The sequence below is a fragment of the Fusarium oxysporum genome, chromosome XII, assembly GCF_013085055.1.
Source record: "Fusarium oxysporum Fo47 chromosome XII, complete sequence".
Classification (NCBI taxonomy): Eukaryota; Fungi; Ascomycota; class Sordariomycetes; order Hypocreales; family Nectriaceae; genus Fusarium; species Fusarium oxysporum.
Genome location: NC_072851.1, coordinates 2073601 through 2097340, shown reverse-complemented (window position 1 = coordinate 2097340; position 23740 = coordinate 2073601). Strand labels below are relative to the sequence as shown.

At 47.8% G+C, this 23740-nt stretch overlaps 8 protein-coding genes across 8 annotated transcripts; 4 read left to right on the top strand and 4 right to left on the bottom strand.

Annotated features, from left to right (window-relative positions):
- Nucleotides 1-158: 158 nt before the first annotated feature.
- On the top strand, nucleotides 159-1418 carry FOBCDRAFT_193857 (Alpha/Beta hydrolase protein; the record flags this gene model as incomplete). Its single annotated transcript, XM_054707919.2, has 2 exons — nucleotides 159-306; nucleotides 367-1418. Exons 1-2 carry the CDS (start codon nucleotides 246-248, stop codon nucleotides 1416-1418), a joined length of 1113 nt encoding a protein of 370 aa, XP_054563894.1. The 5' UTR covers nucleotides 159-245.
- Nucleotides 1419-1672: 254 nt separating this feature from the next.
- On the bottom strand, nucleotides 1673-3459 carry FOBCDRAFT_234747 (concanavalin A-like lectin/glucanase domain-containing protein). The gene is made up of 2 exons (XM_031194121.3): nucleotides 2882-3459; nucleotides 1673-2829 (listed from the first exon to the last, which is right to left on the bottom strand). The coding sequence occupies exons 1-2, from the start codon at nucleotides 2973-2975 to the stop codon at nucleotides 1757-1759; spliced, it is 1167 nt and encodes a 388-aa protein (XP_031030742.2). The 5' UTR covers nucleotides 2976-3459; the 3' UTR covers nucleotides 1673-1756.
- Nucleotides 3460-4109: 650 nt separating this feature from the next.
- Nucleotides 4110-5258, bottom strand: FOBCDRAFT_234746 (Alpha/Beta hydrolase protein). The gene has a single exon (XM_031194120.3). The coding sequence runs from the start codon at nucleotides 5088-5090 to the stop codon at nucleotides 4167-4169; it is 924 nt and encodes a 307-aa protein (XP_031030741.3). The 5' UTR covers nucleotides 5091-5258; the 3' UTR covers nucleotides 4110-4166.
- Nucleotides 5259-5465: 207 nt separating this feature from the next.
- FOBCDRAFT_246240 (isoprenoid synthase domain-containing protein) lies at nucleotides 5466-6672 on the bottom strand (the record flags this gene model as incomplete). Its single annotated transcript, XM_059610748.1, has 3 exons — nucleotides 5466-6269; nucleotides 6301-6513; nucleotides 6544-6672. 3 exons carry the CDS (start codon nucleotides 6670-6672, stop codon nucleotides 5466-5468), a joined length of 1146 nt encoding a protein of 381 aa, XP_059468238.1.
- Nucleotides 6673-7711: 1039 nt separating this feature from the next.
- FOBCDRAFT_234745 (major facilitator superfamily domain-containing protein) lies at nucleotides 7712-9345 on the top strand. The gene is made up of 2 exons (XM_031194117.3): nucleotides 7712-8982; nucleotides 9039-9345. The coding sequence occupies exons 1-2, from the start codon at nucleotides 7774-7776 to the stop codon at nucleotides 9204-9206; spliced, it is 1377 nt and encodes a 458-aa protein (XP_031030738.2). The 5' UTR covers nucleotides 7712-7773; the 3' UTR covers nucleotides 9207-9345.
- Nucleotides 9346-13314: 3969 nt separating this feature from the next.
- FOBCDRAFT_287398 (pyridoxal phosphate-dependent transferase) lies at nucleotides 13315-14929 on the top strand (the record flags this gene model as incomplete). The annotated part of the gene is made up of 4 exons (XM_059611704.1): nucleotides 13315-13433; nucleotides 13485-13642; nucleotides 13675-14568; nucleotides 14614-14929. 4 exons carry the CDS (start codon nucleotides 13315-13317, stop codon nucleotides 14667-14669), a joined length of 1227 nt encoding a protein of 408 aa, XP_059466456.1. The 3' UTR covers nucleotides 14670-14929.
- On the bottom strand, nucleotides 14617-17126 carry FOBCDRAFT_287392 (uncharacterized protein). Its single transcript, XM_031194113.3, has 4 exons — nucleotides 16215-17126; nucleotides 15980-16158; nucleotides 15454-15929; nucleotides 14617-15368 (listed from the first exon to the last, which is right to left on the bottom strand). Exons 1-4 carry the CDS (start codon nucleotides 17107-17109, stop codon nucleotides 14732-14734), a joined length of 2187 nt encoding a protein of 728 aa, XP_031030734.2. The 5' UTR covers nucleotides 17110-17126; the 3' UTR covers nucleotides 14617-14731.
- An 805-nt stretch (nucleotides 17127-17931) lies between these two features.
- On the top strand, nucleotides 17932-23041 carry FOBCDRAFT_193839 (P-loop containing nucleoside triphosphate hydrolase protein; the record flags this gene model as incomplete). The annotated part of the gene is made up of 14 exons (XM_059608761.1): nucleotides 17932-18147; nucleotides 18223-18755; nucleotides 18801-19023; nucleotides 19078-19391; nucleotides 19458-19648; nucleotides 19697-20421; nucleotides 20474-20636; nucleotides 20682-21014; nucleotides 21070-21265; nucleotides 21318-21368; nucleotides 21422-22096; nucleotides 22150-22233; nucleotides 22298-22672; nucleotides 22724-23041. The coding sequence occupies 14 exons, from the start codon at nucleotides 17932-17934 to the stop codon at nucleotides 22941-22943; spliced, it is 4299 nt and encodes a 1432-aa protein (XP_059466455.1). The 3' UTR covers nucleotides 22944-23041.
- Between the last annotated feature and the right edge of the window lie 699 nt (nucleotides 23042-23740).

Genomic DNA, 23740 nt, shown 5'->3' with positions numbered 1-23740 from the left:
AACTCGAACTTGGGTTCCGTCATGCCCAGTGTCCTAGTATCGTCAAATCAAGGCCCATGCCATGCCGAGGTCTGGATTCTGGGGCCCCAATACCCCATGGGGATTTCCTCGGTATGGGCTACCGGAGCGACACAAATACTAGACCATGTGCCACAACCCCGTTCAGTCTGCACATACAATCTAGGGCTGAAAGAGTACTTAACCTCGACTCAGTCAACCTGTGTAATACCGTATTGCCATAAGCCATGACTCTTCCATTCTCAAAGTGGGAGAAGCTCAAGCTAGCTCTACGTCTATCGTACGCCGGTACAGTAATGACAGTCTCCTAGTCACAGTGCAAGTAGCTGACATATCCGTTCTTAAAAGCTCCCCTCGCTCTTACTTATATAATACGGTCCATCCTCATCACGAGACGAAGAGGTCTCCCATCACGCTTTTTCCTCGTTTGCGCCGTTATAAAAGTGGCTCTTGGATTCTCGCCTCGACAAATTCAGTACTTGTCGCTATCAACTCGAGAGACACACAAAAAATGGATACAACAGCGAAGTAAGGAAGCGAAGAAGTTCGGGCATCAGCAATATGTCACAAGACTTGTATATGACCGAGAGGTTCTGGAAGACGGAAAGTCGTCGCTACTTTGGATCGGAGATCGAAAGCAGGCAAAGAAGGTTGTCCTGTTCTTTCATGGCGGTGGCTTCGCGGCCCCCATGACGACGGGACATTTGGACTGGTGCTGGCGAGCATATGTCCTTGCGGGGATTGAAAAGGGTGTTGAAGTCGCAGTGGTTGTTCTTGAGTACACCTTGATTCCCGAGGCGAGATACCCAGTGCAGCTCCGCCAAGCAGCAAGCGGACTGGCTCATCTTCTACACAAAGGGATTCAACCTCAGGACATTGTAATTGGAGGAGACTCTGCCGGCGGACAACTGACAGCCCAGTTACTCTGTCATCTCCTTCAACCCCAACCAACAATCCCAGAAATAGTGTTGACCAAGCCCCTCGCAGGCGCCTTTCTGGTTTCTCCATGGGTGGCCCAGTCCACCGACGATGCATCATTCAGGGAGAATTCCGCTATCGATATGCTTCCAATACCTGGCATTGCAGCATTTACCAAGGAACTGCTAGGCCCTGACGCCAAATCCGCTATCTCAGCATTCCCACTGGATAGGGACAAGTCCAGTTTAGTCGGAATGGCATCTGTCTTGAGCCAGATGTACGTGACTGTCGGAGCACATGAGGTCTTTCGAGACCAGGTGATTGCTTTCAAGGATAGAGTTCGGCTTTTGAACCCTGATCTAAACTTGCGGTTTCAGTGCTATCAGAACTGTGCGCATGACTTTATAATACTCGAGAAACAAGATGGAGAGTGTACTCAGGATATGAAGCAGTGGATGGTTGACTTACTAGCTACAGAGTAGGGTTATAGTTACATTCTGAATTTAAGACATCATCAATCATCTCACTTGAAATCACGTTCACGACGATCCAGGCGTTTATGATCAACTTATCTGCTCAGGAAGTGGCGGCTCAAGCGTCAATAGCCAGGTGTCAAGCTCATTGGTACTGAGCATGCCACATTTGGTACAGAGAAGACATGGCATCAGCAAGGCCGAACAGAATCAGCCATTTTAATTCTACAAACGCGTCATTGTTATCCGTTACAAGAGCAATGTAGAGTCAAAGTATGTATTACGACAAGACTTATCCAAGCCAAATCTCACAGTTTCGCCACTCTATATACGATAAAGTCTCAGGTTTACATCATGGCCATAGCAGCAAGAGTCGCTCCAAGGGCTAGCCACATTTTAGGCCAGTTTCCAGCAGCGCTGTTTGTTGAACCATTAGTAGCCGAAGCTGAAGCTGCAGCACTGCTCTCGGACGAAGTTGCACCAGCGCTAGTTGTCTCTGCCTTGTTGTTCTTGAAGTCGGAACTTTCAGTCTCGCTAGAATCGTCGGACGATGCTGTTGTTGAGGACTCGGAGTCAGACTCTGTGGTAGTCTTGGTGGTGAAAGTCGACTCAGAGGATGTCTTGGAGGAAGCCTTGGATGAAGTCTTGGAGGCGGTTTCGGAGGCGGTTGATGAGGAGTCATCATCGTCGTCACTGCCACTGTCCTTCTCATCAAACTCGATGCTCTTGTATGAGCCTGTTTCATCGCTGTAGGTGTAGCTCTCAGCAGGGTTGAGGTTCTCAATCGTAATCTTCTGAACAGTCATGGTGTAAGGACCTCCACTGTAATCAGTCTCTCCACCAGCCCATTCGATAGTTCCCTCAGCATTGTCAGGATCGCCACCGGCCCAGATACCAAGCTTGACGCGCATAGGAGTCTGAGGATAGTTCTCTCCTCCAAGAGCATCAGCATACTTGAGGGTGCGAACCGCAACGCCGTTGATGTACCACTCGCAAGAATCCTTGGTCCAGTGAATGGTATAGTTGTGGAACTCCTCCTGTGCGTTGGTTACGGGAAAAGTAGCACTTCGAGTATCGGCCGCGTCGTTGCCTTTGCCGTAGTAATTGGTCTGAACGTCTCCGTCTTTACCTCCAAGCCACTCCCAATCAACCTCGTCGAGAACATCAGAGAGAAGAACGACAGATGAAACGATACCAGTTCCGGGCGCAGCCTTCAAGTGAACCTCCATGCGGCCGAAAAACATGTACCACTTGCTCTGAATAGTAGGTGAATCACCCTGCTTAGCGACAGTGAACTCAGCACCATCAGAAGTATACTTGACAGTGCCATGGCCGGTTCCCTCCCAATTGTCGTCATCAGCGCCTTTCGTGAAGTCGACCGAGTATGATGAAGAAGCAAGACCTTTGTTGGGATCGCATGCTGGGCCATAGTCAGTGCATGTTAAGAAACAAAGCGGATATTATTCACGTACTCTTCTTCATAGGGTTGCACTCGCTGTAGGTCTGAGCAGCGGCTGAAGCAAAAAGACCCGCAAGGGCGATCTTGGACCACGCGGAATAATACATAGTGGGGAAAGTAAGAAAAATTGGATTATTATTAAAAAAAAAACGAGTGAAAGTCGTAGCAGGTCGCAACAAAAGAACGAGTGACTTTATAAAACGAATGCGACGTTGGCCTACCACGAGTCAAAAAGCGAAAATGAAAATAAAGATGCGCAAGCAAACTTTAGGTAAGTGGGAGAGAATGGCAGGCTGTGGTGGGTATATAAAAAGCGACAGTGTTATCTTGCTGCGCCTGACAAACTTTTTTTCAGCTAGCCTGGAGCCCATGAGTGTTGGTTCGAACCCAGTTTCTGTTACTGATAAGGCAATCGAAAGGGGGGGAGATGAAGATTGACCCGGTAATACTGGGTACCGTTGCGTAACACAATCCTTGCCGGTGGAGAGCGGGTGCTCTGACGCGTAATTAACCGGTGGGTAACTCGTCACTGTCTATGGGGAACACTTCAGCTGATTCCTTGAAGATCGGATGAGTTGAGCCGTGATATCGGCATGTCTAAACCATACAGCTGAATTGATTTGATGGAATCGAGACGCATCATTGACTTTTTGCCCTGACGATCCCAGTGGACTCTGCTCATTTTAGTCAGGCACGGAATGAATCCTCCTGTCAGCTCGTAAGTAAGGTTTGTTTCGGATAGAATTGTGACCCTGAGCAAGGGGCAAGCATGGATAATGATCTCGCGAGGTTGTTCTTTTATTGCAACACGATAAATACCACTTTGAAGTAGTGCGAGATTTACGTAGCACAGATCGAGTGCGACACATGGCTTCGGGTACTTTCGATCAATGTCCGAGAGCCCGAGACTTGGAGCGCACCATTGAAGTAAAAATAGCTGGGACTAAACCTAATCATGCCAGGCCGCTGAGTCAGTTGGTGTAGGGTAGTGTTCTAGAAATCACGACGGTGAGGAAGCGATATTGAATTCACAATGTACAGGAAATAATGCTGCGATAAAAATATTGCTCATGTTTTGATTTTATCCTTGATTCTTTATACTACCATACCAAGTACTAAAGACCGTGACCATTTCCTGACGTCGAGCACTTGTTATCCATCATCCTTCAATGGAACAAATAGCAAGTCCAAACCAAGACAATCTTCAACGAACTCACTAGCAATCACGTCAATATTCTCGACAAGAAATAAAACATATTGTCCTCTAAGTAACAAAATCTTGATTTTGGTCTATGTTTCTATTTGCTTATAGCAGCACTGAGCCACAAGCCCAACTCAACTCCAACACGCGTTCCCTGATCAATCATGCTCAAATGACCAGCCTTATCGATAACGATAACCTCCTTGGCCTTCAACGCGTTCCCCAATCTGTGCGCGACCTCCACCGGGAGCCACTTATCATCAGCTCCCCAGATGATCTTGATTGGCAGCTTCGGCCCAACCTCTCCATATCTCGCCTCCACTTCCTCCGTGGATCTGGAGTTGGCTTGGCACAATTCACGAATGAAGCCTCGCTTTCCACCTTCTCGCAGCCAAGGCTCTTTGAGCATCTGCATTATCTCCTTTGGCAGTTCGTAATATGCTGCGTCGCTGATGTAACTCTCTAGTATGCCTTCAAAAGCCGTGTCGGGGAGTTGTTCGAAGAGCTGGGGGTTTTCAGCGATGACTTTGAAGAGCGGTTGACCGAATGGTCCGATCGCGACAACGTCGATGAGACAGAGGCTTGCATATGGCAAATCATGGAGGAGGTAGCCTCGTAAACTGACGAGGCCGGCATTATCGTGTGCGATCACATGAGCCCTCTCATGAGTCCAATCTTTTTGCCAAGATTTGAAGAGCGCAGCAAAGACCTCTGCTTGTCGCGCGAGATTGCTATCGTACTCTTCAATTGCGCTTGAGCTAGCCTTTGCTGGATCTAACTTTTGCTCTGCGGGCGTGTCGCCGAAACCAGGTCTGTCGAAGAGATACACATGAAACTGACGCGACAGTGAGAGTGCGAAAGGGACCCAGACGCGAGATGACCAGGGAGTTCCATGAATGAATATGAGAGGAGGAGATTTAGGGTCACCCAATGAGCCCCATTTCACATCGTAGCTGTGCGTTGAGGTTTTGTAGTGAAAGCTCTGAGTTAAAGCTGCAGGGTCGTTTTGTGATGAGGTCATTGTGAAGTCTGACTATGGGTTGATGTGAGTTTGAGTGTTGAAGTGTCAATAATCTAAAAGAGGACATGACGTGGATTGGAGAAAATTGAGACAGAGAGAGAAGAGTTGATCTGTATTGAGGTGCCTTATTTATAGATAGCTGGTGGCCAATTTGATGCAGAATATGATGACATTTGAGTGAAATGGAGGGTGAGATAAGTGAGATGACGCGCCCGCGCCTTTATTTTGACGACTTACTCGAAGCAACGAAACCTGCTTCGAGAAGTACGCTCTGAGTGAGAAGAGAATAGAAGAATCGACCCCGGTCACTGTAGTATCAATTGATGATAGTGGTAAATGCCATTTGGATGAGTTGAAGGGTAGATAATGCCAATTTCAACGGGCTCCTTTATCAGCTTCTACCTCCGAACTTCCATCCGCCAATCGCAGCTCTACGAATGGCGACGTCTTGGAGGAATATCGCTTCGTGCCCTGAAGTTGCCAAAACCAACACGCTGCGCCAAACAACTCCATGTCCGCCACGTACGTTCCAAGACCAGTATCCTCTTCGCTGTCATCATCGCACTCGGCTTCAATCTCAATCCGAATGCGCTCCACCTCCTGGGCATGTCTTTGTGACATTGCAGCGACTCGTCGCGCAGCCTCATATAAACTAATCTTCTCCGTACGTACCAGCACGGCTAGTAGATTATTTGTATTCTCCAAAAACGTCTCTTTCTCATATGAGAAAATCTCATTCAGTAGTGAGCCAATCTTTTCGCAATGCTGCTGCATCTGACGGATTTGTGGAATAGCGTTGTGCTCCTCAGATAGAAAAGTACCCATGGCCATCTCGACGAAGAGAACGGTATAAATCATTCCAGAATTCCGCAATTTATGGTCTGCGTATTCTTCGACGGTCATATTTTTGGCTTCACTGTAGATCAGGGCATGAGGCTCGCCAAAGTCCTTCATGGCAGCGCATGACTTGGCCAGCCAGACCTCAAAGCGCTCCTCATTGATGCGTCGACCGCGGATGTGCACGCGCGTCGAAAGCTCGTGGATAGCTCCCAGAAGAAACGGGTCTGTCTCCAAGCCCGATATGATCTCGCAGCACTCTTCATATGCCTGAGGATTCTCCATTATACGTGCAGTACATACGATCCCGTCTGCCAGCCGCTGCGGTGTATCGCGCAGCTTCTGGAGATCCCTAGCCAGACGTTGTCCCGACGGAGTCCTGGATATTCTCGAGAATAGCAGCGCTATCGAAGATGACTTCATTGACAAATTGAACCGTCATGAAGCCTGTGGCGAGAAAGATTCCTTCATCATCGGCGTTTGGGTAGAGATAAGTGCACATGGACGCTGTCTCATTGACGATGCCCTTGATGAGCTTCTCAGCGCCTAGTTGCTCAAGATGCGGGTACAGGCATTGCCGAACTTGCTCAATGACCTAGTCTGCTCTCGGATGTACTTTGCGCGGAGATGGTGGGTGATATAATCGTGTCAACGGAATCAAAGTCTGAGAACCATCAGACGGGAGACTTACAAGCCCGTCATGCTCGTGATGCTCCCTCGTAGTTAACCTTGTAACGGTTGCCATGCTTGTGTATGGTAGTGACTTGAGAAGCTGAGCTGGATCGTCTCGATGGAGGAATAGCTGGTCTCTTTATACTGCATTAGAGAGGGGGTTCTGAGACATCAATCTAAGACATCTAGATGACCGACTTGCAGTTGCAAGGCATTGCATCATGTAATAAAAAGGGTAACAGTCTATCACTTATAAATGCCAAGATGTATCACCAACCCCTATCAAAGTAAAAAAGCTTCTTTCAACTCCCCAACCTTTCGCATCATTTCAGAGTTTGAAGGTTCGGTACACCATTTGATCTGGCGTAACGTCTGACAAGCAGATTCACCGACAGTATGGCGTGCATTAGCTGTACCGCGATACGATACGTGGAGCCTTTCATGGCCTCCCGATAAGGGCGATGAGGCCAATAGGTCGATCTTGCAGTGAAAGAGGGCTTCCTCCACACCTTCTGCTTTCTTCTCACCCTTCTGTATAAGCTGCCATTCTGCGGCACGGGACGAGACGCCGCTTGCCACCCACTCGTAAAGGCTACAGTACCCTCTGGGGGACAAAATATATCTGACGCGGATAATCATGTTCACCATAATGCTGTCAGCAGGCGCAGAGAATCAGAAATATCCAAAAGAATTCTTGGAATAAAATAGCAATACTCAACCCAAAATTCCCGGCTTACTCCAAGGCAGTAGAAAAGCATATTGAAGCAGAAGGGTGAGATGGGCAGATGAGCCAAACAACGAAAGACCCCACGCCCTTATTTTGACGCCTCATCCCAGCTGCTTCAGTCAAGCACTTTAAGTTACAGCGATTGGTGCTCGCGCTCACTCTCTTTAGCTACATTTAAGATTATCTCTGTTTGATACGAATGATGGTAATGAATATGTCTGACAAATTAGGAAAACGTGATGAGTTTAAGCTCTTTCAGCAGTCTTGGCAATTCTGGGCGCGATTGATGATGTAACCCGCGCCCTTCAATTGACACTAAGGATAAGTATCCTCGTAGCCACCAAACTACCTCTCTTTCTAATCTCTCCTAAATTTATCAGGTCAAGGAAAGGGCGCATGGTATCATATTCTTGATACTCACCCAAATACCCTGGCTGCGACAACATCATGTCGACGACTACAGCCGTCCAGCTCGAAGCCTACGGCAACGGCACAACCTACGAACCCAACACCACCTCAACTCTCCGTCCAACAAGAGCCGGTCTCGCTGAAAATGCCTCAACACGCCATCCAGAATCTGATGACCCAGCCCTTGAAGCTTCACGCATCGCTGATAGCACAGTCCCTGATGGTGGCTACGGCTGGGTTGTTATCGGTGCCTGCGCCGTCGTAGCCTGGTGGGTTATCGGACTGAGCTACGTCTGGGGTGTTTACCAAAATGCCCTAGTTGAGCGAAACGTCGGATCTCCTCTGGCCTTGTCCTTCTGCGGTTCGTTATCGCCAGCTTTGATGGCTACCGTTGGAGTCATCGTGTCGAGAATGCTACGAACGTTCGGGACACGCAAACTTAGCTCCGTCGGAATCATTCTCATGGCTCTTTCTCTCATTGGCGCGAGTTTCGTCACAGATCATCTTGTTGGATTGATATTCCTCCCTGGTATTCCTCTTGGTCTCGGTATGGCTGGTTGCTTCATGTCTTTCTCCCTCGCTCCAGCGCAGTACTTCATGAAGAAGAGGGGATTGGCCAATGGAATCGTCTATGCTGGCGGTGGATTTGGAGGTGCGATTATGAGTATTGCGACCAATTCTCTTATTGAGAAGCACAGCGTCGAGTGGGCTTTTCGCATCACTGGTATCCTCATCGCTGTTTCGGGACTTCCAGCCGCCCTGCTGATCAAAGAGAGGGTACCTTTAGCCAAGACCGGGATCGTTGACTGGAGACTATTTCGGCAGCTCAACTTTGCTATCCTCTTCTTTGCCGCTGGCATCGGTATCTTCCCTCTTCTAGTCCCACCTTACTTCCTTCCCCTCTACTCTCGATCTATGGGTCTGAGTACAAACACTGGTGCTGGACTTGTTGCAGGCTTCAGTTTTGCATCTGCTGTAGGACGAATCATGAGTGGATATCTCTGTGATAAATTCGGGCCGTTGAATACCCTTGCGGCCTTCTTCCTTGGAAATGCACTCACCATGCTTGCCCTCTGGCCTGCATCAACGACTCTCACACCTTTGGCTGTCTTCGCAGTGCTCAATGGTTTGATGAATGGTGGATTCTTTTCTTCTATGCCAACTGTTGTCGGCAATGTTTTCGGGTCTGCCAGGGTATCAACAGCTATGGGTATGGTGATTGTTGGCTGGGTAGCCGGTTATCTTTTCGTAAGTTCACATACCACTCGCCTCGATTGATGATAAAGCCTGTCTAACACTCATAGGGCTCTCCCATTGCTGGTTTCCTTCTTCAAGCGCATGGAGGTGCAGATGAGGGGCTGGGTGCATATCGACCGGCCATGTTCTACGCTGGCTCGATGTCAGCAATTGCCACTGTTTTGACTGTTATCTTACGGTTGAGAATCAACAAGAAGTTGATGGCAAAGGTTTAGAATGTAGCTTCAAGGTGTTTGAATAGGGTCAAGGATACAGATTGGGGAGAAATCCCCTAGGCCTACAGCAAAAGGTCTGAAATAGTTCAAATGTATGTATAAAATAGATAGACAAGAATAGTATGTCACCAGTGTAACATGTTGTATTTCTCCACTCCCGAAGGGGAAATAGTATACTTTAAGAGCTTTACTACATGCCCCGAATTATTTCTTATCTTTCTTCTTGTTGGCAATACAAGTTGGACATCGGTCATTGGTTGTTGTGTACTCCACTGAAGTCGGGTAATGAACCCCGGTGCAGCGACCATCCTTTTTGTAGCCCTCACACATTATGGTAGGCTGGAAAGTTGTGTTAAGAACGTAAAAGCAGACGTGACATTTTGTCACGTCTCGTTTGGTGGTGCACATCTTGAGTGAGGAGTATTACACGACGTATAAGCTGTCTGTTTGTGGTATGTGGCTTGTATCAAACTGTAATATTGCTGGGAAGGGTATCCTTTTTTAAGTTTAAGGCAGGGCAATTGGAGTTCTGGAAATGTAATTTATAGTCCTCATCTGTTGGTGAATCGTTGAGGAACACTGTTAGAACAGAGATACAATCATTACCTGATATATTCTTATTAGGCCTCAATGTGCTGCTTATGCAGTCCCTCGATGTTCCTGTCGAGATCTCGGTTATAATCACGAATTACATTCATATTATCACAGTTCTAATCAAATCCAAACCTCTAAGCGTTACACTTCAAATGAGATTGTATTAGCGAATTACGGCATCAATTTAGCTACCTGACTTATTCAGTTCCATGTCTCTTCCCTTTGCGAGGCAGCTAACTACCCGGATGAGCCACCAGGCTCACAAATAATACATTTGTCTTCCTTCTTCCGTTCTATGCAATGACTTCATTCATGAAACCTGTCAGCTGTCAATTGATATTTTACCCAAGACAAGCGGCGCGCCCCCTTTCTAGATATCTCTGGCATGGTCGAAGAACATGCATTGTTCTTGAGATCTCGCCACCGCAGGTTTTGCAGATCAACACTGTGCCCGGAATGATACACATCCTTGAGGTGAATTTTGAGCTTGGAGTTGATAATGGGTTAGACAACGGGATATTGGGGAACTGATAGCGCGGGAAAGGGGAGGCTCTTGGTGTTGCGCCCCCTTTAAATAGCCTGCTCGTCCCATCAGTCGTGCGGCGGTGAAAATCTGAGGTGCTTCTTTCTGCACAACTGTGAGCTGCACCTTTCGAGATTGATCCAACTCTCCCGTACTGGAGAGTCAGTTGTTCAACGCAAGTAGCGATCTAAGCATTCTGCATGGGCTAATCACAACCGAAAGACTCTCAAGGCGGCTCAGGTTATGTGCTGCATGCCTGCAACACCTGAAACGGTCGTTAATGGTGTTAATCGGAGACCTGTTACATTACAACACAGCGACCTTCACATAAATAATGCAGATGTGGTTTAATGACGGTATTTATTTTGCTAGCTGAAAGCTACCATGCATTATCCTGCCCCTCAATTCGACTCGCCTACCTGGCCCCTTTCACTTCTTATCATTCTCCTTGCATTTAGGGCAGTGAGTCTTTAGTAGCCACTTGAAGTTTTCTGGGTAAGTGATCCCGCTACAGCCTTTCCCATCCTTGTAGCTCTCGCATTGCTTAGGTACGGCGTGTGTCTCCTTAATTTTATGGTAGCATGTCCCGCACTTCTTGATCTCGACGTTAATTATGCACATATTTGCGGTCGGAAAGGTTGTATAGTGGAGTGTGTAGTAGTGTGAGTGTTGGTTTGCTTGGAAGTTGATGTCCTGGGAGAATGAGGAGACCAGAGTGCTAGGCCTGGTTCTCTTTAAGTACTCAAACCGTCTCGCCAATGGCCTTGTAAATGTGTGGGAATGCTGCTTAGACATGGTAAATCACCAACTATTTCAATGCAATGAATCAGTCATCCTGCGCCAAGGTGAACAGCACAGGCAGTCAATGGAGGAAATCATGTGTTACCATTCACAACAAGGAACGAGGCGATAATCACTGGCCTAGGGATCTCTGAATCCTCTAAGAATTTCCGAAGAATGAGTGCAGCATCTTCAATGTTGTGCGTTGGTCAGAGAAGGGTTGTAATACCTTGCGCCGACTTTTGTACAGCTATTCAAGATCTGTAAAAGCCGGAATTCAATACCATTGTCTTGCAGAGCTGAACATCACTGACTTGGGGATGTCTCCAATTAATTCATACGACTGGAAGCTTTTAGAGTGGCTTATCTCACTTTACTCATGCATCAAGTTATCGTTGGTACAGCTATCTTTGTCATGTGATGATGTAGCTGTAATCCTTGAACTTCAATTTCTTGTCTGAGCTAAGCTACTATCTGACGCAAAAGCTCCCCCTTGCTGGTATTTGCCATCTTGGTTCAAGCTGCAGTTGCAGCATTAGGCTTAGGCTTTGCGCATTCCGGACAGGCATCAGTATTCCTCGTCGTCTCGACTTTAATTTCTGGTTTCTCCCCGCTGCATTTTCCTTTCTTCACTAGGCCGCCGCATTTTGCCTGAGATCGTTCTGCATCCAGTTCGTACCCGCATTTCTTGCACTTAGCGATTGTCTTTGTCCATTGACACATCTTGAAGAAGTTTTTGTATGTTAGCTAGTATATGAAGGTGTTGCTTTGTAATTTACGCTTGTTTTAATTCTTTAGGATTATTTTAGTTCAGAATTTACTACGTTTGCTCCAATTTATACCTTGAATGGTTTTGTGAATGTGCACTAACCCATGGCCTGAAGGACGTGATTGAGGTTGGTCTCAAAGAGAGGACCGGCAGGTCTCGTAGTTCTAGTGGAGTGGAAAGAAGAGGCAATGCACCGCACAAGTGGAAGCGACGTTCACAGCCTATTCACAGTCGAGGAACAACAATGGGGGAGTCATACCATCTTCCAAATACATTCCTTTGACCTTGACGTTATGTCTAGTTCACCACACTTTTCCTGTTAACCTCCTCGCCTTCCTCCCTACGCTGCAGACTGGTCTGGCTCGTCTGGCTCTTCTGGCTCAGGGGGTGGGCATTTCGCACAATTCTCTCTGTCAACATGTTTGATATTTGTGACCCGCTCCTTCTTCACCCCTTTGCATAGACGGCCATTCAGGACATCGTCGCAATCTATCTTTGGACTTTCTGCATCAATCTCGTGGTGGCACCAATCGCACTTGGTAATCCTGTTTTCGATATGACACATTGTGAATGGTGAAAGCAATCGCTTGTGGAGAGTCTCAATAGATGGTGATTTGTTGGTTTCGTTCTTTTCGTTCTTTTCGTTTAGGTTGCCTTAAGGTAGTTGATCTGAGAACCCAATCTCCCTGTCTAATACTCGGCCTTATATCTACACTACAGTCAACTGTATGCACATTCAGAGGGCCAAGGGAGCTGGATCAATACTTCCGAGTAGCCTGTGAATCTACTTCTGGGAAAGTGATGCTGTGCCCACAGCGAGAGCCGTAGCTACTCAACGCGAATGGCCAGACGCAACATCATGCTGTGATACGAGGCTCGAAAAGCTTCCACTGATTGACTGTGCGATTAATGTCTCACTGTCATTTGGTTGAAGCTGACTCCATCAGTGAGACGCTGGATAGCTCAGCGAGGATGCAGCTGAATGCCCAATTCCTTTTGCTTTCACTTCGTGCATAATCTTTGACTTTAACTCCCTTCTAAATACGAAATAAAGATGTGTGAAGATGCGTATTTTGCATTGAAATCTCTCATGATGCCGTTGATATTCAGGCCTTTTTTTGCAGCACAAAACGAGTAGCTGAAGGCTATGCATCCTTATGGCTTCCTTTGGGCTGTTTCTGCATTTAACAGCCGTATTGTGCATTTAAGTACTCTCTATTGATACTAGCTGTTGCTGTTGTCTCACCTTCCTCTTTTGTTTGTATTATTCCCTCCGATCAATTGCATCATAATTACTGGGGGCCGAGATAGTCTACCCCGCTCCGTCTTATCTTCCAAACGCTTCAACCTGGCCTCAATTTCGTTTGATCCAGTGCAGCTCGGCACAAGAGAAGTAATTACAATTGTGCTCTGAAGACGAGTACTGTCGCACCAATCTGAAGATGTCCCAATCACAGCTTGACATCAAGGCGCTTCGAGCAAAGTTCCCGGCTCTTCGGCAAGACCAAGTCTTTCTCGACAATGCTGGCGGGAGTCAGATTCTAGGGGCTGCGGCTGACTCGTGCGTTTTGCTATTAATTTGGGAGTCTTTCTGTTCTGACGAACTTAATAGGATACGAGACTACCTCATCACCTCGAATGTGCAGATGGGTGCATCATATGGCGTAGGCAAACTCTCAGCAACAAAAGTTGACAAGGGCTACGAAGCGGCTGCACGATACATCAATGCACTGCCTGACGAAATTGGTACCCTGAATATCCGGAAAGAAGGTTATAAGGCACTCAGCTTACGGATAATCTAGTATACGGTGCTTCTTCAACCCAATTGTTACGCAACCTCGCACTGGCTCTCACCTTCGCTCAAGGTGATGAGATTATCGTATCAACTCTCGACCACGAGGCAAACATCGCGCCATGGCTAGATCTGGCTGAGAGACAAGGGCTCAACATCAAGTGGTGGACTCCAGAAGGCCAAGGCAACAACCCCAAGCTGACAGTCGAGAGCCTAAAGCCGCTCTTATCCGACAGGACGAGATTTCTTGCCTTGACTCATTGCACTAACCTGCTTGGATCAATCCACGATATCAAGGCCATCGCTGCAGCTGCTCATGAGTATCCAAATGTTTTTGTTTGTGTCGATGGGGTAGCTTACGCGCCTCACCGACCCATCAATGTCAAGGATCTAGGCGTTGACTTCTATTGTCTCTCATGGTATAAAGTCTTTGGCCCTCATATTGCAATGCTGTACGGCAGCCGTGAGGCTCAGAAACAGCTTCGTCCCTTGGGCCACTACTTCAATCCCGCTGAAAGTCTGTCCGACAAGGCTGGATTCTCTGCAGGAAGCTATGAGCTGATAGCGAGTATATCTGTCGTGGTTGATCATCTTCTTGCTGAAAGCTGGGAGAAGAGTATTCAGCAAGAGACAGAGATTCAGAAATTACTACTCGACTATCTGTCCAAACGAGAAGACGCAACGATCTACGGAGAACCGAGTTCGGATGCCAGCAAGCGATTGCCTATTGTCAGCTTCACTATCGACGGCTGGAACTCTCGAAGTGTCATAGCAGCGATCGAAGCTAACTCAAATCTCGGGTTGAAGCATGGCCACTTCTACTCTCATCGTTTGGTAAAAGAGGTCCTCGATCTTGATACAACTGACGGCGTTGTTCGAGTGAGCATGGCACATTATAATACTCGTAAGTCCTGTGAAAATGAGATATTGCACTACTAACTATTGGCAGGCGAAGAAATTCAGACCGTTATAGATACCTTACAGAACATTATTGTCAAGCGATGACGTGGTAGGAAGAGTAGAAGATGAATAAAGATACACGGACAATACAATATGATTGCCTTTGCTCAAGTATTATCCAGGCTTCCGACTCCAGGATCTCGTCTCCACGCAGAGACATCCCATCCAAAAGGAACAGAGCCAGTTAGATAACCCTCCGTCCTCGCGTCATAGTCATGACTTTCCTTAAGGCTATCCTCAGGTGGAAACAGGCCATTCGGGACCTCGTCCTCAGCCATATTAAACGGTGAGGCGAGGTGATGAGCAAAGTTGATATCAGCGTTGACAGATGCTTCAACAATAGTAGGATATGGCATGTCAGCCTCAGAACCTCCTTTCAGAAGTGTAAGGGGATAGCAAAGTAGTTCCCGTAGCTCATACATCAGGTGATGAAGTCTGGCGTTGCCGCTAGATTCGATAAATAGGTAAGAGTCGTCATCTGATAGTCCGTCTTCGTAGGAACCAGGACCCTCTGACGTGTCTTGTTGGGATTCTGGCAAATGCTCTTTGATGATGTCTTGATATTTCGTGACTCGTGTGTTGAAGCTGCGTGCTATCCTGTCTTTTGTAGCACATAAAGCAAGGATTTCGATGCATGTTCTTGAAAGAGTCACGTCTTGCTGCTTGAATGCTGTAGCGCCCCCTACAAGGAAGCTTTTGATGGCAGTAAAGTTCAGCATCAAGAAGGTGACATAGCATTGATACCTAAGTATTCTGTTAGCTTTATTCAAGGGTTATACGAAGAAATGTGGAGCCAAAGAAGGAAAGCGTAGAAAAGATTGTATCTTACATAGTCAGCCAGCAGTTTTTCACCACAGCTTTCTCCTCGAGGATTAGCCCGAGAAGTTGAGCTGAGTTGCGAGCAGCATGTATGCCTTCGAAGATAGCAGCCTTGGCTTCTGGATCCCAGGTACACGCCCCTATATCCCTTTGAGTCGCAAGTACGGCCCGAGTTTTGAGAATCAAGGCGGACATGTAGAAAAGGTGCATGTAGAAAGTCACGCGACGCTGGTCAGGAGATATCTCTGGTGTGTGAACCAAGGTCTCGAGACGCATGTAAGCAGGGAGACTCAATCGCCATAACTCGAGGTCTCTATGCATCTGTCTCAGGATAGTGGGGGACAACACTCTGAAGGATGCCACTGTTTGGACGACGTTGGCTTTTAGGACTGTGATCTGGGCCATCTTCTGCTGCAGAACACCGAGAACAGGTTCCTCGGCTGCGGAATCAAGAGCACCGGTATTGTCGATTTGTTCCCTTGTTTCCTGGAATAATCATCAACAAAAGAAGTATCTAGGTGCTCGTATTGACTTACGTGAATACATCGAGAGACCTCGGGACTGGGAATATGCCCAAGAGTGGCTGTCACCCAGCTTCGCACCGTGATAAGTGCCGCGAAAGTCTTAATATATCCGTTAAAATCTTGTTCTGACAGACCCGGCGGCTTTTTGCCAACACCAAGTCCGCTTGAGGAGCCAAGTAGGATACCCCAATCTTCAAAACCGCTCAGCAATGCGACACCTTTTTGGGGAGGAAGTGTATGGGCCTACCTGTATAAGAGATTGCCAATGATGACTTGGCGATAACATTGTAGATCCCCAAACAACAGCATATCCGCATCGCCCGCAGAGGAGCCTGCTCCACTACGTAATCAAGAAACAGCCGAGCTTTCTGGTAGAACGGCGTGCATATTGATACGTTGCCGTTTGGTAGAATCTGTCGATCATATTGGAAGCCCAATGCACAAATAGCCAGCAACTCCCCGTAAGCAATTTTTCTGCTGGCAACCTGATCTGGCTTTGCTTCTTGAAAGGTGTCAAGAATTGAATTGGCTTCCTTCTTCGTGTAAATAGGAAACATGTTGCCCATGTATAAGAAGTAACAGTCGACGCCATCTCGCAAGGCTTGAATAGCCACGTCCGAGGTCTCGGTTGACAAGAGCTCGTTCTCGAAGAGTAGATTGCAGTCGTAGATCTGTTGACTCCATCTCACCCTGGCACTTGGTGGGTCTCTACAAGCTGAGGCAGGACTACTATCCTCACTTTTCACAAACTCAAGCGCCGCTTCAATGCCGAAACCATCGCGAATCCGCTCAAACAGACTATTAGCTTCATTCGCAGGCCGTTCCTGGAGATACCGATACAGCGCCGCGAACGATTCAACGTTCTCCTGCAAAGCCTGCTGTCGTCTTATGAGGATCTCTGTTCTGTTGCCCTGGACTGTGTATTCGCAGCTTCGGCCTTTTGACACGCAAGGCCCGCATTCGGGACGGTTGCCATCGCATTTTATCTTTTTCAGCTTGCAGGGTTGGCAGGCTGAGATGACCTTTGATTTCCGCGGGATTACCAAGTGGCTGGTGGACCTTGGTGCGGATGGGGTGGCGGGCGTTGTTGTTGGACGGGGTAGGATTGGTCTGGGGGGTATTGAGGATGAAGAAGGTTCCATTGTTGCCTTGGCCGTTGGCTCAAGTCGGCTGATGCTCTAGAGAGGTTGGTGAGCTGTTGGGTACCGCCACATTTGTGCAGAGGCGAGACCGAGTTTGCCACTTCCGCTTTATATCCTATCTTATCTTATCTATGGTATCTTATCTTATCGCTTCCAATACCAAACAACCTACACCCTATACTAAACTAATTAGTTTACTATTAGGCATTTATCCAGATAACAGTTTAAGACATAAATACTTTATCACTCTTGAAACTTCCCATAGAGGCGAAAGTATTTTCTTTGTCTACTATGGATCATTTGAGGAGTATTAAAGGAGCCTTTACTGTAAGCCAAGGTATGAACAACTGCAACAACCATCTCATCAGCATAGCTTTCAGGTTCTCAAAGGCAGATAACGTCTCCATACTGGGACTCCCCTCCACCCCATGTCCCGCTGTATATCCCGTATTCCAGAAGGATCATCCTAGCCTGGAACTACCAAGAGCCGCCAAGCACGACCAAGAAGATCCTTTAACATCAATAACACTTTATCTCAAAAGGTCCCTCTGTCAATGTAAGCCATCTTCAAACACTACATTTTTAAGCCAGCGGCTTCTCACGTTGCACAAAGGGCACCGCAGGTCAGCAGATCCCATATTAAAGTTCCATCCGATCGGGCTGATTATTCCTCCGAGCCAACCCCCGGCTCCTGATCCTGATCCTTCAATTGGAATGGTAGCCCAAACCATTCGATTAGATCTCTGGTTGTCCCTTGATTTCTGCTAAGGGTTGATCGTTCTGTTTGTTTCTGATCGAATCAGAAAATCCGAATTCCGAAGAATGCCGCCTCCCAATTGTCTCCTCCATGTCGAGGACACCTTTGGACCCGTCGTCAAGGGATGCGGGTCCAATTTTGACTTCACTTTGTTGTTTGAAGAGACGATTCTTTGTATTCTTCCTCTTTGTGTCGCTATTTGTCTTGCTGTCTTTCGAATTACGCGACTTTGGACAAAACCGGTGATATTCAAGGGTTGTTTCATATTGCCGCTGAAGTTGGTATGTTAATTTCTCTTACGTTGTACTGCCATACGCTGTGCAAGAGTGATTGTAAACTAATGTGATGGCCTCAAGATCGCATGGACACTGGTCCTAGGATCGCAAACGAGTACAGTCGCGCTTTTCTCGATCCGTGATGAAACACGAACCAGAGCCAGTATCGCCGCGGGAAGTATTGGTATACTCGGCTCCGCGATACTAGCATGTCTGTCTTTCCTGGAGCATCAGCGCGCGGTGCGCACCTCGTCCATCTTGGTCCTCTACCTCCTGTCGACTATCCCCATGGATGCCGCTCGCGCTCGAACCCTTTGGCGAATGCTAGATGGACGAGACCCGGCCATTGCTGTTATGGTGCTGGCAAGTACCAAGGTTTGCGCCCTGGTCACTGAGATGCTGTGGAAATGTTCGTTGGTAAACAGACATGAACTATGCGACGCACCAGAGGAGAGCAATGGTATCATTGAACGAGCGCTTATGCTGCGAATGATGCCGATCTTCTGGGCTGGGTACCGCACGCCGCTACAAACTGAACATCTTTCCAAGCTTGACACCAAATTGCAGAATGCCCAATTGAGGCCGACCGAAAAAGGCATGTTCCCACGAAGCACGTATCACTGCAAACATGGTGACTAACAATTCCTAGGACCAAAGAGGAACCAAGCGCCGATCAAGCTTGCAAAAGAGATCTTCTTCTCTCACATTATCGAGTTTCTGGCACCCATATTCCCCCGACTCTGCTACCTCGCCTTGACCTTTGCCCAACCATTCCTCGTCCGTCGAGCGATCGACTACATTTCGAAACCAAAGACCGACGGCTCAAAGGAGAGAGGTGATGGACTCATTGCAGCATATGCTCTTGTCTACTATGGCATTGCGGTAAGATACCATTTGCTCTGGACAACATGCGTGTCACTAACGAGAACGAATTAGTTCGTCTCTTCACTGTACGAGCAAAGTGCTGTTAGAGCCACTACCGTTGTCCGCGCCGACTTGTCTATGCGAATCTACCAGCAGTCACTCCTTCTGGATCGCGTCGTGGACACAGGAGATTCAAGTACAACAATGATGACTGCTGATGTTGAGCGTGTACAGCTCGGAGTCCGCAAGATACACGATGCTTGGGCGAGCTTTGTGTCTGTTGCAATTGGACTCTGGTTGATTGAAGCACAGCTAGGCCTTGCAGCATTAGCCACTTTGGGGCTAATAGGAGGTAAGTCATTTCGCCACGGTCATGGCATTGTTATGTTAGAGAACTAACAGTAGACAGGCTCCTTGCTGCTTGGCGGGTATTGGTCAGGACGCGCTAGCAGATTCCAGAAGAACTGGATGGCGGCCATTGAGAAGCGTCTTCACAAGACAGTCCAAGTTTTGAAGGGTATCAAGAGTATCAAGCAGATGGGCGCGGCGCCAGCGATAAAGACCATGCTTGAAGATGAGAGACAATCGGAGATCAAGCTATCAAAGAGATTCAGACTGCAGCTTATTGCACTGGTGACCTTGTGTAAGTTATCAAAATCTTCGTCTTGACCATCCGCTGACCAATATATAGCCTTCACCTCTCTTACCATGCTCCCTGCCCTGGGTCTCAGTGTACACAACGCCGTAGCGGACAAGTCATCAGGACGAATCCTGACCGCTCAAACAGCCTTCCAGGTCATGACCCTCTTCAACATCGTCAGCTCAAGCATACAAGACTGCACATCCCACGTAATGGCCATTATGGTAGGCCTCGGCTCACTGCAACGTATTGAGAGCTTCCTCAACCAGCATACCTGGACAGATCCTCGAAAATCGATCAGAGATGCTAGCATCAGTACGGATGAGAGCTCTGTTGGTGGTACAAGCGAGAAGAAGGTCCTCACTGGCGTGGCTGTCAAGATACAGAACGTCAGCGCGAAGTGGACTGAAGACGGTGAAGCGGTTATTAAGGACGCTACATTTGATGTGCCAGCTCATGGATTGACTGTAATTGCTGGACCGACAGGTAGTGGAAAGTCGACACTGCTACGTGTCGTACTTGGTGATCTTGCGCCGTCCTCTGGAACCGTGTCGGTTGACGACTCACAAGTTGCTTTCTGTGACCAGACTCCGTGGATCGCTAACATCAGTATCAAAGAGAACATCGTCGGCGCTTTGCCTTTATATGAAGAGCGATATCGAATGGCGCTTCATGCATGCGCGCTTGATCAGGATATCGAGGATCTTACGGATGGGGATAAGCATTTGTGTGGATTGAATGGACAGTCTGTCAGTGGAGGACAGAAAGTTCGCATTGTGAGTAACCTCTTCCAACATGAAATATTGCGTATACTGATGACGGCTCTAGGCTCTAGCGCGTGCCATCTACTCCAAGGCTACCCTTGTTCTTCTTGACGATTGTCTGGTAGGTCTTGACACCAACACTGAGCGCCACATCCTCGGTGAGATCTTCGCACCCCGAGGTCTTCTCAGCAGTGCTCCCACCACGACTATACTCGCCACAAGTTCACGTAAGTTCACCTCTCCCTTAATTTACACTCACTAACAGCATATAGCGAGATACCTTCCATTCGCCAACTACATCATCCTCATTGACGCCGACGGTCGTGTTGTTCGGCAAGGCACATACGCTGAGATCGCACCACATATTGAACAGCTCGAACATGACGTGCTACAAGTATCAGATCGTGCCTCTACTGCACGAGAACCTAGAGCCCAAGACTCTGACGAACTACCCAACACTGCAATCACAAATGACATCGCCTTCAAGAAAGGCGCCAATGGTGACTGGGCTGTGTATAAGTGGTACTTTGGAATCATCGGCTGGATGGATTTTATCGTCTTTCTGTTTCTCTGCTTGCTATTCGTGATAGGCGTCATATTTCCACGTAAGCCATTCACCCCGTCTCAGTAGTTGTCTCCACCAGATACTGACATTGATAGAAATCTGGCTTGGACTCTGGACGGAGAAGAGTCTCCAGGACCAAATCGATACACTCCCGTCATTCTATGGCGTTTTCTTTGGAGTTGGCTCGATGGCCTGGGTAGCTCTCTTTTCAGCATGTGTCTGGCTCTTCCTACGCATCGCAGTTCGGACTGCAGCTTTGTTTCACCATCTTATTCTTGCCACAACACTAAAGTATGCTATCCCTCCCTCCAGCCTTTTTTCGCCCTTACTGACAGCGGTTTAGTGCCAGAATGGATTTCTTCTCGCAGACGGACAGTGGAGTCACGTTAAACAGGTACGATCGCGAACTGTTGTGCACAGACACTCGCTAATCGCAACGGCTTTTAGATTTAGCCAGGACCTGCAGATCACCGACATGGAGCTACCACTAGCTTTCGTTGGCGCCACGATGAACTTGCTGATGCTTATCGCGCAGTGCATCGTTGTCACCATCCAATCTCACTACGCTGGCTTTGCAATTTTGGCAATTGCTGTTGTAATTGGATTCTTTCATGAGTTTTATCTTCGAACATCTCGAAGACTTCGTGTCATGGATATCGAGGCAAGGTCACCTGTCTTGTCCCTTCTTCTTGAGTCTCTTGATGGACTCGCTACCGTTCGTGCATATGGTTGGGCAGCATGGTACTTACGAAGAGGAATCGAGGTTCTCGAGCGATCACAAGTGCCTTTCCACTTCTTACAGTCTGCACAAGTTACACTCAACCTCTCAGTAGACCTGTTCGTGGCGACTCTGGCTCTTGTGGTCATATCCATCGCTGTTGTCCAGATGAACACCAGTGGCGGTAGTCTTGGCCTCGCGCTGTTTAACATCGTGGGTCTTGGGCAATCAGTCAAGGGTGTTGTATTCTTCTGGACTTCACTTGAGATCACACTTGGTGCAGTAGCTCGTATCAGGGACTTTACTCAAGATACGCACTCGGAACATGAGTCGGATACGAAGCCTCCGGCGGAGTGGCCGTCGAGAGGAGAGATTCACTTCAGCGATGTTACGCTCACTCATTCGTAAGTGCAACATCTCAGCGATAGAGCTCTCAGAGAACTAACCCACGGTACAGAACCTCGTTGCCACCAACTATCTCGAATCTTACACTGGATATCAAGCCAGGCTCCAAGATGGCTATTTGCGGCCGGACGGGAAGGTATGTTCCTCGCAACCAGATACTGAATTCAGCTGTCACGGGATGCTAACTCATCTGTCAACAGCGGAAAGAGCACGCTGGTCAATTCATTGCTTGGCCTGGTACAGGTGTCTTCAGGTCTCATCAGTATTGACGATGTTGACATCTCAACCCTGGCCAAGGATGAAGTGCGGTCTCGCTTCGTCGTTCTTCCGCAAGAGTCACTCATTTTCTCGGTGAGTATACGAGAGTATGCCAAGCTCTTCGGCATTTCAGACGAGCAAGAGATCATCCAAGGCCTAAAGAAGACTGGCCTCTGGCAGACTATTGAGCAAGGAGGCGGTCTAGATATGATCGCTTCAAGCGACACCTTCTCCCACGGAGAGCGCCAGCTGTTCGCCATGACATTAGCTTGCCTCAAGAAGGAAAAGATTGTCTTGATGGATGAACCAACCAGCCAGTAAGCTGCACACGTGACACAACTCTTACAGCTCACTGCTAACCTTATCAGCGTCGACAATGATATCCAGACTCAACTGCGCCAGACAGTATTTGACACGTTCCCTGATAGCACTGTCCTTTGTGTCACACATCAGGTTGCAACGATCGTTGAATTTGATATAGTTCTAGTACTAGATGATGGCAAGATTGTTGAGCAAGGTGACCCCAAGGAACTACTGCGTCAGCCAACCTCTCGCTTCGCACAGCTGTACTCAGCTGGTGAGCTTTGACCTCGAGGATAAGATTATGCAATGCATGCTGCCCGCACCGTTGTCATCATGACACCTGACTTCGAGTGTGCCGAGCAGTCAGCTATAATTAGATTTCTATCATGTACTTTCAGTGTTTCCACCTCTTATTTTCGTATTCCATCCTTGTCTTGAGATGGTGATAAAAGCCCCAATATACAACCACCATTAAAGCTTGCTCTGTCTTTCCTTGCACAGTATCTTTAAACAGTCAGATGATGGGCTATTACTATGGTCCTTTCATTTCTCTGCAGTCCATGGATATCCGATTGGCAAGTCTTCATACCAAACCTTCTCAATAGACTCCCGTTGCTTCCACCTCACCGACGCCATGCCTGCGTGGCCTCTGTTGGTCGTAGCAATCGAAGCCGACTGCTTATCCGGCTGTTCCGTCCTGTCAGATCACTACCCATCTCTCGAAATGCCTCGGGTCCTTGCAACTCCAATGGTATACCCAGATTAGACCATAGCGCTACACGGCCTGCAATTGCATTAGCGCAGGCGCAGTTCCTCCCAAAGTCCACACATAAAAACTAACTTAGCGTCGGATCTGCTGATGTTTCCTGCTTACCTTACCCCTCAATAACTGGATCTACTTTGTCACTTACTGGTCAGAGCTTTATGATAATGTTTGTAGTGCTGATATTATACTGTACGTAACTGGAAGCATCTCCGAGGTTTCCCAAACATGCGAGTGCATATGCAGGATGAGGGAACATCAAACTACATTGCCGAAGTTCAAGCTAGCGACCAACCCGCATACGGCCTTCCCAATGGAC